At 40.1% G+C, this 15,275-nt stretch overlaps 1 protein-coding gene across 1 annotated transcript in view; it reads left to right on the top strand.

The window, feature by feature from the left end:
- Positions 1 to 15,275, top strand: part of col7a1 (collagen, type VII, alpha 1) — a 60,831-nt gene that overhangs the window by 22,457 nt on the left and 23,099 nt on the right. The window contains exons 41-85 of the mRNA XM_030729181.1: positions 287 to 322; positions 407 to 451; positions 1,047 to 1,082; positions 1,186 to 1,230; positions 1,349 to 1,384; positions 1,526 to 1,561; positions 1,693 to 1,725; positions 1,819 to 1,890; positions 1,989 to 2,048; positions 2,216 to 2,251; positions 2,339 to 2,419; positions 3,122 to 3,157; positions 3,340 to 3,384; positions 3,496 to 3,567; positions 3,705 to 3,749; positions 3,835 to 3,870; positions 4,008 to 4,049; positions 4,245 to 4,325; positions 4,470 to 4,505; positions 4,620 to 4,655; positions 4,968 to 5,048; positions 5,148 to 5,183; positions 6,030 to 6,101; positions 6,273 to 6,317; positions 6,572 to 6,607; positions 6,870 to 6,905; positions 7,413 to 7,517; positions 7,592 to 7,657; positions 7,842 to 7,877; positions 8,282 to 8,317; positions 8,425 to 8,472; positions 8,571 to 8,606; positions 9,141 to 9,266; positions 9,426 to 9,635; positions 9,722 to 9,757; positions 9,853 to 9,897; positions 9,991 to 10,107; positions 10,201 to 10,272; positions 10,818 to 10,862; positions 11,953 to 11,988; positions 14,114 to 14,149; positions 14,237 to 14,281; positions 14,398 to 14,430; positions 14,558 to 14,620; positions 14,784 to 14,819. Of these exons, the coding sequence (XP_030585041.1) occupies positions 287 to 322; positions 407 to 451; positions 1,047 to 1,082; positions 1,186 to 1,230; positions 1,349 to 1,384; positions 1,526 to 1,561; positions 1,693 to 1,725; positions 1,819 to 1,890; positions 1,989 to 2,048; positions 2,216 to 2,251; positions 2,339 to 2,419; positions 3,122 to 3,157; positions 3,340 to 3,384; positions 3,496 to 3,567; positions 3,705 to 3,749; positions 3,835 to 3,870; positions 4,008 to 4,049; positions 4,245 to 4,325; positions 4,470 to 4,505; positions 4,620 to 4,655; positions 4,968 to 5,048; positions 5,148 to 5,183; positions 6,030 to 6,101; positions 6,273 to 6,317; positions 6,572 to 6,607; positions 6,870 to 6,905; positions 7,413 to 7,517; positions 7,592 to 7,657; positions 7,842 to 7,877; positions 8,282 to 8,317; positions 8,425 to 8,472; positions 8,571 to 8,606; positions 9,141 to 9,266; positions 9,426 to 9,635; positions 9,722 to 9,757; positions 9,853 to 9,897; positions 9,991 to 10,107; positions 10,201 to 10,272; positions 10,818 to 10,862; positions 11,953 to 11,988; positions 14,114 to 14,149; positions 14,237 to 14,281; positions 14,398 to 14,430; positions 14,558 to 14,620; positions 14,784 to 14,819 (2,478 nt within the window). The remainder of the gene's footprint in view (positions 1 to 286; positions 323 to 406; positions 452 to 1,046; positions 1,083 to 1,185; positions 1,231 to 1,348; positions 1,385 to 1,525; positions 1,562 to 1,692; positions 1,726 to 1,818; positions 1,891 to 1,988; positions 2,049 to 2,215; positions 2,252 to 2,338; positions 2,420 to 3,121; positions 3,158 to 3,339; positions 3,385 to 3,495; positions 3,568 to 3,704; positions 3,750 to 3,834; positions 3,871 to 4,007; positions 4,050 to 4,244; positions 4,326 to 4,469; positions 4,506 to 4,619; positions 4,656 to 4,967; positions 5,049 to 5,147; positions 5,184 to 6,029; positions 6,102 to 6,272; positions 6,318 to 6,571; positions 6,608 to 6,869; positions 6,906 to 7,412; positions 7,518 to 7,591; positions 7,658 to 7,841; positions 7,878 to 8,281; positions 8,318 to 8,424; positions 8,473 to 8,570; positions 8,607 to 9,140; positions 9,267 to 9,425; positions 9,636 to 9,721; positions 9,758 to 9,852; positions 9,898 to 9,990; positions 10,108 to 10,200; positions 10,273 to 10,817; positions 10,863 to 11,952; positions 11,989 to 14,113; positions 14,150 to 14,236; positions 14,282 to 14,397; positions 14,431 to 14,557; positions 14,621 to 14,783; positions 14,820 to 15,275) is intronic.

Genomic DNA, 15,275 nt, shown 5'->3' with positions numbered 1-15,275 from the left:
GAAAGAACAGAAGGGACACACAAGCTAAGGCTACACAATCAATGGATGATGAATGAATATAATAAAAACTGTGCCCTAGATAGATAAATACATGTGGAAAAAGTGTTCTTCTGTGCTTTACAATTAAAGAGTTCTGAGCAAACATCTTAATGCTTTCCAAATAGGCATGTGCTGGTCTGGTGAAATCCTGCTAATTAGGAAACATGTAATTAAACAGATATAATTCCATAACCTCCTCAGTGGAGTTGATAAATTTAGGTTTGAACATTTTGTTCCTGTTTTTCAGGGGCCCCGTGGGCCTCCAGGAGAAATTGGCAGCAAGGTAAGACGATGGTAAGGAAACAAATAACTTTTTCTTCTGTAAACAGAAGAAGAATGATTTCTGTTACTCTCTCTGTCCTGATAGGGTGACAGAGGACAACCAGGTGAGCCTGGATCACAGGGAGACAGGGTGAGTCACATGATATGAAACTGAATCATTCAAGTATGCGCCTTTCTTTCTTTCTTTCTTTCTTTCTTTCTTTCTTTCTTTCTTTCTTTCTTTCTTTCTTTCTTTCTTTCTTTCTTTCTTTCTTTCTTTCTTTCTTTCTTTCTTTCTTTCTTTCTTTCTTTCTTTCAATAATTATTAAAAAATCATATAACATTGCAGCTGTAGGCCCTTTATGCTACTCGCAAATAAAATAAGATATAAAATAGTCCCACAGCTTGAGAAAAGAAGCTGTTCTGAATGATGATAAATTGTGCTAATTTATCACTTTCCAGATGGCAGCAGAGTTAACAGGTTGTGAATGGGGCATGTTTTATCTTTTAGTATCCTCTGAGCAGATCTTACTGATATCACTGATGCTCGGTAGATTGGTGTAAGTGATGCTCTGGGTGGTCATCTCACAGCCTTCTGGCTATTGGCTGAGCACGTCCCATAAAAGTAATGTTTTTTGTTGTAATGCTTCTCATTACTGCTCTAAAAATTATTGCAGGTATGGCAGTAAGACTTTGTAATTTAAATACGGGGGACATGAACACTCTGAACCCTTCTGTCTTTGTAGGGGGAGAGAGGACCAGCTGGTGAAACTGGAGAGAGAGTGAGTACTGCAGCACTGATTTTGTTTTGAGTACGTTAAAGTTTGACATCATGTGCTTTTAGAGGGATTTTGTGCTCTTTTCTGAATTAAACTGTCTCCTCAGGGAGACCAAGGGAAGCCAGGCCCTGCAGGAGCAGCAGGTGTAAGAGTAAGTGACAGACTACTGTGTTATATTGGCTAATGACATCTATGTGCCTGTTCGTTTCATACCTGTTGCATCATCTGTATTAGGAGTCTCACAAAATAGCATTTCCGTTTGTTAACAGGGTTTACCAGGACCCAGTGGACCACCAGGAGAAAAGGTGAGACTGATATAATTGAGTGCAATGATATGAGAAGCAGCAGGTCAATGGGAACGTGATTTTGTCATTGAATGTTTCATAATCTGATGTAATGAATTTCCAAGCAAAGATGAAAGAACAAGTGAACCTGTCTGTTCACAGGGAAATGAAGGTGCACGAGGGGAGCCTGGGAGAACTGTGAGCAATCAGACATGAGAAAATCATCACATATATTAATTTATCTGTCCTCTTTTTGGATATGCACTTAATAGCCATGACAGTCTCTGTGTATGATGACAAGCCTTTATTGAATTATTTAAATCATTCAGGTTCAAGGTCTTACAGGCAGAAAAGGAGATCAGGTAAGGTATATAATCTCATATCATAGGACTTTTAGTTATAGTGGAGCTCCCTCGGAGTTCATGGGTTTAATTTCCTTTGGTGTTCACCTGCAGGGGGAGCGAGGCCTACCCGGCCCTGAGGGCCTGAGAGGAGAAAAGGGAGAGCCAGGGCAGAGAGGAGAGAAAGTGAGCAAAAATGCATTTAAAAAATATGTTTATTAATTATTGCATCTATGCTCAGCATTTGACACGCATCCTAATTTAATTTTCTGCTATACTGTAAGGGGTCTCCAGGTTCAGGAGGGTCAGATGTTGCAGGACCTAAGGGAGTGCCAGGAGAGCGAGTAAGTTATCCTAACTTCTCTTTATCAGAACTGCAAAGGGCACAGTCACAGTAGTTACAGCTGCTGTGATACATTCCTGACAATAGCATCCATTATTCATGAACCACCTGTTGTCATGCCCAAAGCCCCTTAGAGCAAAAATACATAAACATGTGCTCTTTCTTCAGGGGCTCCCTGGTATTAGCGGAAGGCCGGGTGCCAAGGTGAGAGGCCTACTGTGTATACTTCAGTCTTTTCTGTTTATTAGAGTCTGTTTGATTGTTTATCTGGTCTTATTAACTGTTTGTTAGGGAGATCCAGGTGATCCAGGAGAGAGGGGAGACAACGGTCGCCCAGGATTCCCAGGAAAGCCAGGTCTTCCTGGTAAAGAGGTCAGAGCGGTGTTTCAGATGAAGTTCCTACCTGGAGTTTGTTACAAACAATGAGCAGGTTTTACTGTGACATTCAGCTGAATCATATTGTATGATTTTTGTTTATTAAATATATTTTGACAAGATTGTTGACATACATAGAGCAATTGTAATAATCAGTTGATTGTTTTAGTGGCATTTATGTTAAATATTTTCTGGTTTCAGCTTCACTGATATGAGCAGTTCTTTATATATATATATATATATATATATATATATATATATATATATTCCGTAATAATATCTTTATTATGATATGACTCACACTGCCCAACCTCTGTGTGAAGCTTCTACTGAATTTTTTTTACTCTGTTTCTTTTACTGGTTTTACTTAGTGAAGTACACTCAGTGGCTCAGTACTTTTGTCCATACACTGTAGCACTTTACCTCATATTACTGTATATCCATCCTTGTGATTGCATGTTTCTCTCAGTGCTGTAATTCAAAATCAACAGCAACCTTCTTCTGTTTCTTTCAACATGCACCTCTTTCTAATGGTCATTTTAGAGGTAAAAGCAAGCCCCCTTTCTGTTTTTATGACGTGCCCACTGCATTTCCTTTGTGTATGTGTACTCTCTTCAGACTCTCTACTGGGCTAATGTAGATTTTGAAATTTAATGCCACAGAGCTCCCACTGAAATAAATTATTAAACCTGTTTTTAGGGAGAGAAAGGAGAGAAGGGTGATGAAGGCATTCCTGTGAGTATAATGTCTTTTCTCAAAATGCTTTTAGGATTTTTTTTATTTGACAAGAATATCATTCCCATCATATACTATATCTACAAAGAAGGGATCATTTTGTGATGATCATGTCGGTGCAGTGCCATTGTCTCTCTGGTAACTCTGTGTCATTTTCTTTTTTTTCTTTAATTTTTCATTAGGGAGAGCCTGGACTTTCAGGGAAGCCAGGAGAAAGAGGACTGAGGGTAGGAGAAGTGTCTTTGAAACATTTTTTATAGTTAAATTTTGGTATTCACACTTTGAAACCTTTAAGTGAAAGTTCACTTAACAGACATTTCTATTGATACTGCACTCAGGGTCAGATTGGTCAGCCAGGGCCAGCAGGAGAGAAAGGAGACATAGGGGACCCCGGAGAGAGTGGACGAAATGTGAGACACTCATTTATGTATTATCATACAGACAGCTTTTCAATATGCTCCTGTGCTATTATTTTGAGACCTTGAGAGAAGGAACTGTGAGAAAGGTCAGCCACTCAGCACCTTTTTTGATCTGTGTTCAATCACAGGGCAGCCCTGGACCGGCTGGACCAAGAGGAGAGAAAGGAGAACAGGTATGGTGCCTGCTTTTTTTTTTTTTTTGGAAACAGCTTTATATTTAATATTAGTGGATTCACACACTTCAATCTCTTCAAACAGGGACTTCGAGGGCCCCCAGGATCACCAGGAACAGTGGTAAAAATGTCATACAGCACTGGTTAACTGGTCTCCAGGAATGAGCTTAACGCTGAATTAACGACTAACAATCCATTTTTGATAACGCAGCAGAGGCAGAGCTGCATGTGTCATTTTCCATATTTGTTTGTCAACAGGCTGAGATCCAGGGCCAACTGAAAGGAGAGAGAGGAGAGAAGGTGAGTGCTTTTTCTCTGCATGTATATGTAGGCTCTGAGAATGTTTTGCATAGTGAAGTATTTTCATTTGAGCTGTTGCACCAGGTCAAAATATCCTAAATAAACCTCAATAGCTGAAATAAAATGTTAGGTTATTGGACTAAAAAGTATACAGCAGTATGTAAGTACAGCAGATTACATCACTGTGATTCTCAGGGCGATGCCGGTGACCCAGGAGAGCATGGCAGTAAAGGCCAGAAAGGCGAGGCGGGGACTCCTGGAGCTCCAGGCCTACGAGTGAGTTTTCCTCATTCTCGCAATTTTTAAATGCTTCCATGAGCATCTGATAGGCCCCTGTGTATGCACACTGACCCTTTTCTCTGTAGATTTTAGCATGTAAGAGTGATGTGACTTCTTTTTCTTTTCCTGCTGTCTATAAAGGGTCCCGAGGGACAGCGGGGGCCTCCGGGAACAAGAGTGAGTGGACTTTCTTTCACTCCTTCTCTACTTTATAGCTGTTGTTAATACATATCTGTAACAATTTGAATTTCATTGACTTTCAGGTATATTTATGGCATGTTATATTTACAGGGTGACACAGGAGACAGAGGACCATCTGGAGAGAAGGTTTGGAATCAAGCAGTGCAACTTTGCCACACAATCTCACCTACTGTTCTCTACTGACCTGTGTAATTCTCTTAGCTTTACTGCAAGTAAACTTGAAGGATTTTATGCTTTTTGGTGAGCGGCAGCTCTCGTCCTTCTTTCCACTGGTTCTGTTAGCCGTGCAGCAGATTTTCAGTACGAATCTGTTGGCAGAAACATTTGTATTTTTGTAGGGGGAAATGCGCTTCATAGCAAAGTATGCTTAAGTGAACTGCTCACTGTCAGACTGTAATAACCATGTGATGTTCTAACTCTTAACTGATATGCTATCAGGGAGAACGGGGAGCATCGGGCTTAGATGGTCGTCCTGGTCTGGATGGTAAACCAGGGGCTCCTGGTCCACCTGGCCAGAGGGTATTTCAGTTTTTATCATTTTTTACCAAACTAGAAAACTGGCTGTTTGTGGGGCCTCTGTGTAGTTGATACACTGCATTTGCTTTTCCTTTGTTACAGGGTGATCCTGGGAAACAGGGAGACCCAGGGAGAGATGTAAGTTTGGTTGTTTTTCCAGGAAGATTATGTGGAAAAATACAATTGACCTTGACAGGAAGAAGTTATTGGTAATTATTACAAGATAAACACAGTATTTTTTGGTTATATTATTAGTTACGTAAGACAGTTATAGTCATTTTCTTAATTATTCTGTCTGACCATTTTGCATTGTATTATTGGAAATGTATTGTTTTGGACTGATATATTTTCTGAGATGATCACTCTGCAAAGGATTTCTCATGTCAGAAATGTCACATACAGTTTGATCTTAACATGCATCAGCAGCTCCATCCATTTTCTTCTGCTTGTCCAGTTCAGGGTTGAGGGGTCATTATTTTGTATAATTCTCATTTTTAGTAAACACGTGTCTGCCATGGAGCTGTAAACTCAGACCTTGCACTTGAAGGGCACATCCTGCAGAGGGCACTGTGGAGATTGTAAAATATAGGCTTTAGTTCTGCGCTGAGTTGCATAAGCCGACTGTAGGGAAAGATGTCTGCAGGCCAGTCCATTTTTCAAAGGACACTATTATGTAATATTGACCATAATAATGTTATTAAAAGTCCAGAACTTTTAAACTTTTGGTTTATTTAAAGGATCTAAATCCTGGCTTATAGAGCAGTTATATGACAGCTCTGCAGCTGCTCATGCACATTAAAATCAAACTGGAGATGACATTTCCGAATCTGAATCTTTTGCACAGTGATCATCTCAGAAAATGCACAAATCCTAGAAATTTAAATCCTAGACACTTTGCACTGTATTACAGTTTCTAGTAATGTAGTGCAAAATCTAATAGTGAACTGCAGTTAAGCTCTGCTATGTGTTGTTTTTTTCTGCCAGGGATTACCAGGACTAAGAGGGGCGCAGGGTCCCCCAGGGCCTGTTGGGCCTGCAGGCAATCCAGGGCCACCTGTGAGTAACACCCCCCACCCCCCCCACCCCCCACCCCCCCCCCACCCCACACACACACACACAGACACACAATTTTTAATTTTCTATCTGTGTATCTCTCTATTAGGCTTAGGTGTGTTTTTACTCAGCTTTCCTTTCTAATTTCTAATTAACCTTGCTTTTATGTTTCAGGGTAAAGCAGGTGAAAATGGCAAAACTGGACCACCTGGCAAAATGGTAACTCTGACATCCTAAATATAATATCCACATAGACTGATGTACTTGTCTAATTGGTAATGGCCTTTTTGTACCTTTATTCTCTAAATAATCTTTACTGATCAAAAGCAGTGCAGACATTTATTTCAGGCTCTGCAGCATAATGGCTCTCTTAAGTGAGTTTCTAAAGCAGAGGCACTGAGTGCTCCCATGGCAGAATGGCCATTATTCACTTTGTTCCTGTTTGTTGTAATGCATTTTGTTTTGACTCACAGGGTGAGGATGGCGTGCCAGGTGAAGATGGAAGAAAGGTCTGTAGCTCTTTTCAGTTTGTGTGATTTAGTCAGGGTATTTTTTTTTCCACATTTTTGCTGAATAAAGACATTTTACTTGACCCATAGCAAGATTTTTGCTAACTGAGTCACATGAACCATCAGTTAATATTATGTGATATCCTTTAATGATGATTGTCATGAAAAATTGCATGTCAAACTGCACACAAAGAGTGGACTACACCAAGAAACATTTTAGTTTGGCAGAGTTATTTTTAATATGTCTCTTTCTAATCTACAGGGTGACAAAGGAGAAGCTGGATCAGCTGGAAGAGATGTCAGTTTTCCCAAACCTCTTTCATATCATTACTTTTCAAAAATATATTTTTTGTCAGTTTGTTTTTATATCTTATCCTGTCTCGACCTGCCCTATGTGACCCCATCCTTCCTGTTTTGACTTTAATGCATATCAGCTTTCCTCCCTCTTTTCTCCTGATCACTTCCCCCTTCAGCTGTATATTTGTCAACCACAGTTTGTTCTAAAATTGACATCAGCCTCTCACTCACTGCCGAATCAATGGGCTCCTCTGAAGCAGCTATATAAATTCACCTCTAATGATCTAGCTTAGCCTTTAAGGGGAGCCACTTCTGAGAGGAATCCAGAGGGGTGCCAAATGTCAGAGTGCTGGTTTCATGTGCAAATTCATATTAATTATCTCTAGAACATCAGTGGAGGGGTGGCAGCGGCCATCTGCTTTGATTTTATAGTTCAGCCTTTACTATAGTGCAGGAGGAAGAAACTGCCTGGAGTGAATTTCAGTTGTGAACTGAATGTGTTTTTCAGGGCTATGACGGGCAGAAAGGAGACCGTGGTCCTTCTGGGCCTGTAGGCTCCCCTGGCCCCCCAGGACTGCCTGGAGTACCAGGCAACATTGGTCCTCCTGGACAGGTGCGAGTGAAGTAGACATCTGAAAATAACAAGGTTCATTTGGCATTTTTATTGAAACAGGATGTTCTTCTTAGGTTGTGTATGTGAAAGGAGTTGAAGCAGCACCAATCCCAGGTCCCCAGGGGCCACCGGGAACGCCTGTGAGTGTGCATTACGATTTTTTAATCACTGAGTGTGTTTTCACATGTGTGTGATTCTTTACCCTATTAACAGGGAAAATGTGTCACGTGTGTCTGTCTACACATTTTGCTGTATGTTATCGTGTCCCTCCCAGGTTGTCTCGATTTTTTTTTTTGTCTTATTGTCCCTGGTTTTTTCCTTCAGGGTGTCCCTGGAATTCCTGGAGCTGTGGGAGCCAGAGTAAGTTGAAGTTGTAGTTTCAAGATTTCAGTTTGCTTTTAACATAACTTCTGCTTTTTTTCCCTGTATCTCAGTTATTTTCTAGATGATTGTCTTGCAGTAACGGGTATCTCAGAATAGCTTCATCGTGATGCATCGTTACCGCAAAGGTTTTCAAACCTGACGTGCACCTCCCTAGAAATTAACTACATGTCGCGTCGACACAGCTCACAGCTTTTGTGATTGGCCTGATCAATACCAGTGATTTCCTCCTGAGCGTTTTTCGGCCATTTTTTTTGCCACAATTTTTTAATTTATCAGTGAGAGGACGACAGTCATTGTCTCAGTTTAAGGAAAAATAATCAAATCCCACCTCTGCTTTCAGTCTGTGGTATTTGTTGACTTCCTTCTTTGCTTTGTTCCAGGGAGAGAGGGGTCTGACTGGCCTGAAAGGTGAAACTGTAAGTTAAATTTTAATCTCCATCATAGTAAAAATGTGACACTGATGTTTCACAGTTTTGCTTTTATTATTATTTTTGTTGACCCCTTGATATCTTGTTACCTTTAGGGAGACCCTGGAGAGGATGGAGCACCTGGCAAACCGGGGACAGCAGTGGTAAGACATCAGCACAGTGCTTGTCATATAATTCTTAGTTATCAGTATTTGCATTTCTACATCTCTGTTTCATAATGTTTCTGTGCTTCTTCTGCCAGGATGTACAAAAAGCTCTGGCAAGCCTTGGTATTCAGGTAGGTGGACTCCGCAGATGACTAACTCGATTTGAACACGATTTCTTTTGACTTTCAACGTTTATGGATGGATGGAATAATGAAAAAAATGCAATTATCGAAACAGTCTTAATCTCAGCTCTTACTCTTGCTTCTGTTATAACTATATAGATAAGTATTTTAGCATAATGCTCTTGCTAATGGAACACTTCCTACAAATGCATGCAAAGTGTTATATTTGCCAGTTTGTTCCTGCAAATGTCATCATACCATTTATGGATGCTCTTTTTTCAGCAGCTCATTTAGACTGGAAAAAAAATATTCAGTCCAGTAAATGTAGGCTTGAGTCCCTAATTTATTATGCACATGCACCTGTTTATATATTTTAGAATTTATGCCCACCAGGTTAAAGTGACACTGTTTATGAGCAATTTTTGAGCTGCTGAGATGAATTCCAAATGGTTGTTTTTATTTGGGAATTGAAATGTTTTGCAGCTGGGCATCTGCTGCTGAAAGTTATAAAATGCTTCCATTTCTGATTTCTGCTCCATGCAGGTGTCTGATCTGAAGGTGATTGCGGACAGGAGGGACATACTTTTGACACCCATAGTGCCGAAGACAGAGAAAGGTGAAAAGGGAGACAAGGGTGAACCTGGGCAGAGAGGACCATCTGGAACAGATGTAAGTATGACTAAGCATCTTAGAGGCTGAAAGTGAAACAACAAATTCAATGACCTCCAGTTAGATAACATGGAGTGTCTCATTTTGATTTTTACTTTAAAGTGCAGGTTAATCTGGTGACATTGATAGAGAAATACTCTGTTCCCCGGTTTGCACTAGGGTTCTCGCGGTTTTCCTGGAGAGAGGGGTGTCAAAGGAGAGCCAGGGGACCGAGGGCCTGTGGGACCAACGGGGCCTCCAGGAAGAGCCATTGGCGAACGAGGGCCAGAGGGACCCCCAGGTCCTGCTGGAGAGCCTGGCAAGCCAGGAATACCAGGTGTTCCTGGAAGAGCTGGAGAACTAGGAGAGGCAGGAAGACCGGGAGATAAGGTGGAAAGGGGAGCTGAGAAAACAAATGAGGATTTTTCTTTTCATGGACTTAACAGCACCCTGATGATATGTATATTTTTTTTCAGGGGGAAAGAGGAGAGAAAGGAGACAAAGGAGATTCTGTAAGTGTTCATATTTGATTTATGGAGTTACATTTTATGTTTGAATGAATTTCATGTTTTTTTGCAGTCAGCTGATAGTTTCTTCTGTTTATTAGGGTCGGGTTGGATTAACAGGACCAGCTGGCCCACCAGGTCAAAAGGTAAACTCCATTTAGTTCTTGTTGTCATACAATATTTAGTAAATGTAGGTTAAGAATAGAGTTTAGAAAAAATAATATGTATATTCATTATAGGGAGCATCTGCTGACTCAGTGCTGGTTGGTCCCCCTGGGGGTAGAGGCCCTCCAGGAGTTGCTGGGGAGAAGGGAGAACCTGGTGCTACGGGACCATCAGGGCCTAAAGGAGACCAGGTAAGATTTATGCATATTACTCAAACACACATCTTATGTCAGGCCACATCATGTGTTCTCAGTATAATTAAACTATTTGAATGCAACTTACAGGGTTTTGTGGGACCTCGAGGTGATAAAGGTGACAGAGGACAGCCTGGTGAAAAAGGGCGCGATGGCTCACAGGTGAGCAGCCTCTCAGATGTCACCTGGATTAGAATATTGCAATCATGAACTCAAAGTGTGTTTTAACTATTATGTCTGCCACCTTTTTACTTTTGCTTTTTCTTTTTTTTTTTTTTTTTGGAAAATACATTTATTTAATTTCTTTCCATAAGTAACGAAAAGATGACTCTCACATCTGTCAGCTAAATATAACAATATTGACAGCTGAAGATCAGCTTAGTTTAGCATAAAATTTGTAAACATGGGGAAGTAGTTAGTCACGCTCTGTCTAAAGCTATTAAAATGTATCTTCCATCTCCTCAAAATCCCACTAATTAAAACATTGTTTCTTGTTTATTCTGCAAAACCTAAGTGTAAAAATGACCTGTTGTGGTCATATTTGCTGAAGTTTTCAGCTAAATTTCATCAAGAAAATGAGTTAGCATATTTCCCAAGATGTACAGGTATTCCTTTAAAGTTATTTTTATTTAGCCTAATAAGAAACTACTATGATAATTTTTATTATGAGTTTTGTCAGCTGATAAATATGTGATTTGTAATTGCAGGGAACAACAGGAGAACCAGGAAAACCAGGACAGGATGGGAAACCGGTAAATGGAGTGCTCAATGTGGAATATGTGCTGGAAGTTTCTGGAAGTTAACTTGATTTTAACATTACTGTACTTTCAAATTGCCATAAAGAAAATTATATAGTACTGATTTTGTAAAATGTATTCTAAACATTAATTTCAGCAAACTTGGTAAGTATGCATGTTTTTTTAATATATATATATCATTGATCCTCCACAAACATCCTGTGCTTATTTATTGTTTTGAAAGTGGTCTATATTGCCAAAAGTATTCACTCATCCATACAAATCATCGAATTCAGGTGTTCCAGTCACTTCCATGGCCACATGTGTATAAAACCAAGCACCTAAGCATGCAGACTGCTTCTACAAACATTTGTGAAAGAATGGGTCACTCTCAGGAGCTCAGTGAATTCCAGCATGGTACCATGATAGGGATGCCACCTGTGCAACAAGTCCAGTCGTGAAATTTCCTCCTACTGAATATTGCAATAGTGCACAGAGGTCACCAATTTTCTGCAGAGTCAGTTGCTACAGACCTCCAAACTTCATGTGGCCTTCAGATTAGCTCAAGAACAGTCCACAGAGAGCTTCATGAAATGGGTTTCCATGGCCAAGCAGCTGCATCCAAGCCTTACATCACCAAGCGCAATGCAAAGTGTCAGATGCAGTGGTAGAGCATCTGGAGCAGTGGAAGCGTGCTGAATCACACTTCTCTGTCTGGCATTCTGATGGCAAGTCTGACTGCATTGTGCCAAGTGTAAAGTTTGATTTGGGGGGGTTGTTATAACCGCAAAGGGTGGGCCAACATCATATTAAACCCTATAGATTAAGAATGGGATGCCACTCAATTTCATATGTGTGTGAAGGCAGACGAGTGAATACTTTTGGAAGTATAGTGTATGCAGCAAGCAGCGAACAGATTTCTGCAAAGAACATATTAAAGTTTCATCTTTTCTCTGATCAATCACAGCAATCACTAAATGCCCAAACATGCTTTTGGGAAATACTGTAAGTCATGGTTCCCTGCGTGGGCGTAAGTAAAAGTAGGGAAAGAAGAAGAAAAATATACCTCACATTTTTTGTTTTCCTTCCCTGAATGTCTGAGCAGGGTTCAACAGGGCCTGCTGGTCCTCAAGGCCAACCAGTGAGTAACCAGTAACCCAGTCTGCTTCTTTTTGGCTTGATCTGCAGAGTTAAAGCTGCAGGTTGGCTGCAAGTTCAAAGCCAACGGAGCTGTTTCCCTCCTTGGGCCGAGGCTTCATAGATCCTTAGGCAATAACCAGCTGTGCGACTAACTCTTCAATCTCTAACTTTCTCTCTCTGCCTGTGTGTCTTATCTATGTCCATTTCCTTTTATGTGTTGTTTGTTTCCCCTGTTCCATCACTATTCTCCACCCACCTGTCCCCCCACCCTCCTGTCATCCACTTTCCCTTGCCTGTCATCTTCTCCAGGGCTTGCCTGGGTTCCCAGGAGTTCTAGGCAGACCGGTAGGTTCTCTGCTGATGGCTGGCATGCTTGAGCTTTGGGGAAGGAGGTGTGAAGGGTTTGGAGAATCTGTCCCTGTAGCATCAGATATAATTAGGATTCAACCGAAACTGATAAGATGCCACTGGGCTATAGCTTAAACAGCAAGTAGGGTGAAAAATGGAGCTGGAATTAATACCTATCATCAGGATGCACACACTGTCATGTACCTCCCAGGCAAATTTCAACACTTTAATCTTAATTCATTCTTATTGGAAACATGCTTCTGGGAGCTGAGGTCTGGGATAAGAGTCAGACCTTGATCAGTTCCTCATGAAATGTCCCCAAAGGATCTGTGTCAAACTCAAGGACTGAATTTTGAAGTCAAATTTTAAATATATAAAACACCATAAATTTGTTGGAAGAGATGAAAGCAAGTCGGCTGACATCCTCAGCTGCAGCTCTCATGTACAGTAGTGGGGGGAATACTAAACTGGGTGCACTCCAGAAAGTACGGTTGTCGATTGGCTTGAATCTGCTTATCGTGCATGCAGCTGTGCCTGGTGTCTGTTGTTTGCTTATCCCTTGCACAGCGGTGATTTTTCAGAGCTTAGCATGCAAGTGTCTCTTTGTTGACATCGTTGATCCTTTGTTTGTATTGTCCTACCTGTTGTCCGTCAGCGGAGCACTTGTATCTTATGTCTCCTATCCAGACATTTGTGTATGATAATATTTATAATTTCGTGTTGTTGATTACTGAGTACATAAAAAATGTATACCTTTTTAAGTACTCGGTTTTTTCTAAACATATTTATGCATAAATATGTTGCTTAAAGGAACAGTTCCACATTTTGAAAATGAAAGTTATTTGCTTTCTTCTGCTTATCCTGTTCCTCCTGGGAGTTGACTATGTATAAAAACATTGGTCAAATGATTGGGGAGTGGGGGGGTGAGCAAAAACACATTTGGGTGAGAGGGTGAAGTTAGCAGCTAATGTTAGCTCGCTTGGTTAGTAAGGTGGACCTTTAGACTGCATGGGTACAAAAAGTACTGTAAATTTGTTTATTTTTATGTAAGTTGTATATTTTAACAATTTAACATGGGGATGTATAGGTATTAACCATGGACTGTGTATAAAACATATGAAGTGAGCTCTCATTCTGAAGCTTCAGTTTTGGGGTTTATTTTGTTTGTTTGTTGTTGTTGTTTTTTTTTGGAGCCATGAGTGATCATATTTAGACCTGAGGAGTGGTCTGGTGAGTTCAATAGATAGATATCTGCTAATTAGTGTTAATATACAAATAAATATACAAATGTGGATGTACTCAGTTTTGGAACCCGTCTTAAATATCTATTACAGAAAAGTAATCTTTAGCTGCATTTTTCAGCTCTGGATTTTGCCACTTGAAGTTAGATGAAAACATCACTTTGTTACATATCAAGCTATTGCCATTAGTCATTTAGCCTAGAGTCAAAGACTAGAAACAGAAAACCTTTTTTGGAGACGTCATATGCAGAATTGTTTGTTATCTAGTCTCAGTGATCTTCTAGAGTTTTGTCATGGCAGTGTGATTGCTCTGAATAGAAAATTAATTACAAAAAGTTGTAATTAGTGACAGACACTATTGATAGTCTTACCTAACTCTCAGCAGCAAAGCCATTAAGCTTTTCAAAATGTAAAAGTGTTCCTTTAGTATGTGGCCTGCGTGCAGATTTAGTTATTATTATTATTATTATTATTATTATTATTATTATTATTATTATTTTTGGTTATATATGACTTTGTTTATGACTTTTCTTATAGGGAAACCCAGGAGAGCCAGGCATCAGGGGGCCAACTGTGAGTATGAAACATGCCAAAGTGTGCACACACATTCAGAGACTCTTATTAACAGTTAACAATTTTGACGACATATGTTTTTAACAGGGTCCCATGGGTCCCACTGGGCTGCCCGGTCCTCCAGGTGTAAAGGTGAGTTCACTAGATTTTCAAAACTTCAGTGTGCAAAAAGTTACTTCATGTAGATTTTCGTTGTTGATGTTGTTGTTGTTGCCTGGTTATCAAACTCAAAACTTTTGTTTTCACAGGGTAATCAAGGAGAAGCAGGTGTTGGTGTGCAGGTATAAAACATTTTTACATCTTATATAAAAGGCATTATATTTCTCTAGGTTCCAATAATATAACAGTGCACACAGTGGTGATGTATAACACATAAGCACCCTCTGAGTTTATTTCTTGTCTCTGCAGGGTCCTCCTGGTGCACAGGGGAGCACGGGTCTGCCAGGACCACCAGGTCCGCCAGGAGCTGTGGTATATGTTCCCCTAAATCACAACTTCTCTGCAGGAGAAAAAAAATGCTGTCATGTTTTTTTTTTTTTTTTGTTTTGTTTTTTTTTCAGGAAATTCATTTAAAATCTCATGGTGTGTATCAAAATGTGTTCCTTCATACAGTGTATTTTTTTCCTCCCTGCAGGGTCCACAGGGGCCTCCAGGACTGCCAGGGCAGGTGGTGAGTATGCCATCTTAATCCTGCTGTGGCTGCAATGTGTCACACAGCGAGGAAATGTAAAATTGAAAAAAAAAAAGTTTTAACCCTCAGGCATTTTTGTTGTAACTGAAAATAGGGAGGTGATTAACTGAAAATGCCAAAACATCTGTACTGAGCTTTTGCTGATAAATGACAGCTTCAGCTACATTGGGTTTTTTTTGGTAGCATATGTTACCATATCAGACCATATTTACTTTTTCTGAGGATAAACCAACATTTATACCATTTTTTTTGTTGTTTTCTCACTCATCCATGTGGCTAACTGCTAGCTTTGTGTGATACGACCTTGCTATTGTAGATTAAATATATTAGAAATTGGAATGTGAAGCGAAAAGCTCGATATGAGTTCTTATAAGCTGAAATTAACTGCTGGTGTACGATTTAACAAGAAGATCTATCAAAATAGATGCAGAAAAA

This window comes from Archocentrus centrarchus, chromosome 5 (genome assembly GCF_007364275.1).
Source record: "Archocentrus centrarchus isolate MPI-CPG fArcCen1 chromosome 5, fArcCen1, whole genome shotgun sequence".
Classification (NCBI taxonomy): domain Eukaryota; kingdom Metazoa; phylum Chordata; class Actinopteri; order Cichliformes; family Cichlidae; genus Archocentrus; species Archocentrus centrarchus.
Note: the sequence above shows the minus strand (reverse complement) of the source record. Positions and strands in the feature narration are given on the sequence as shown.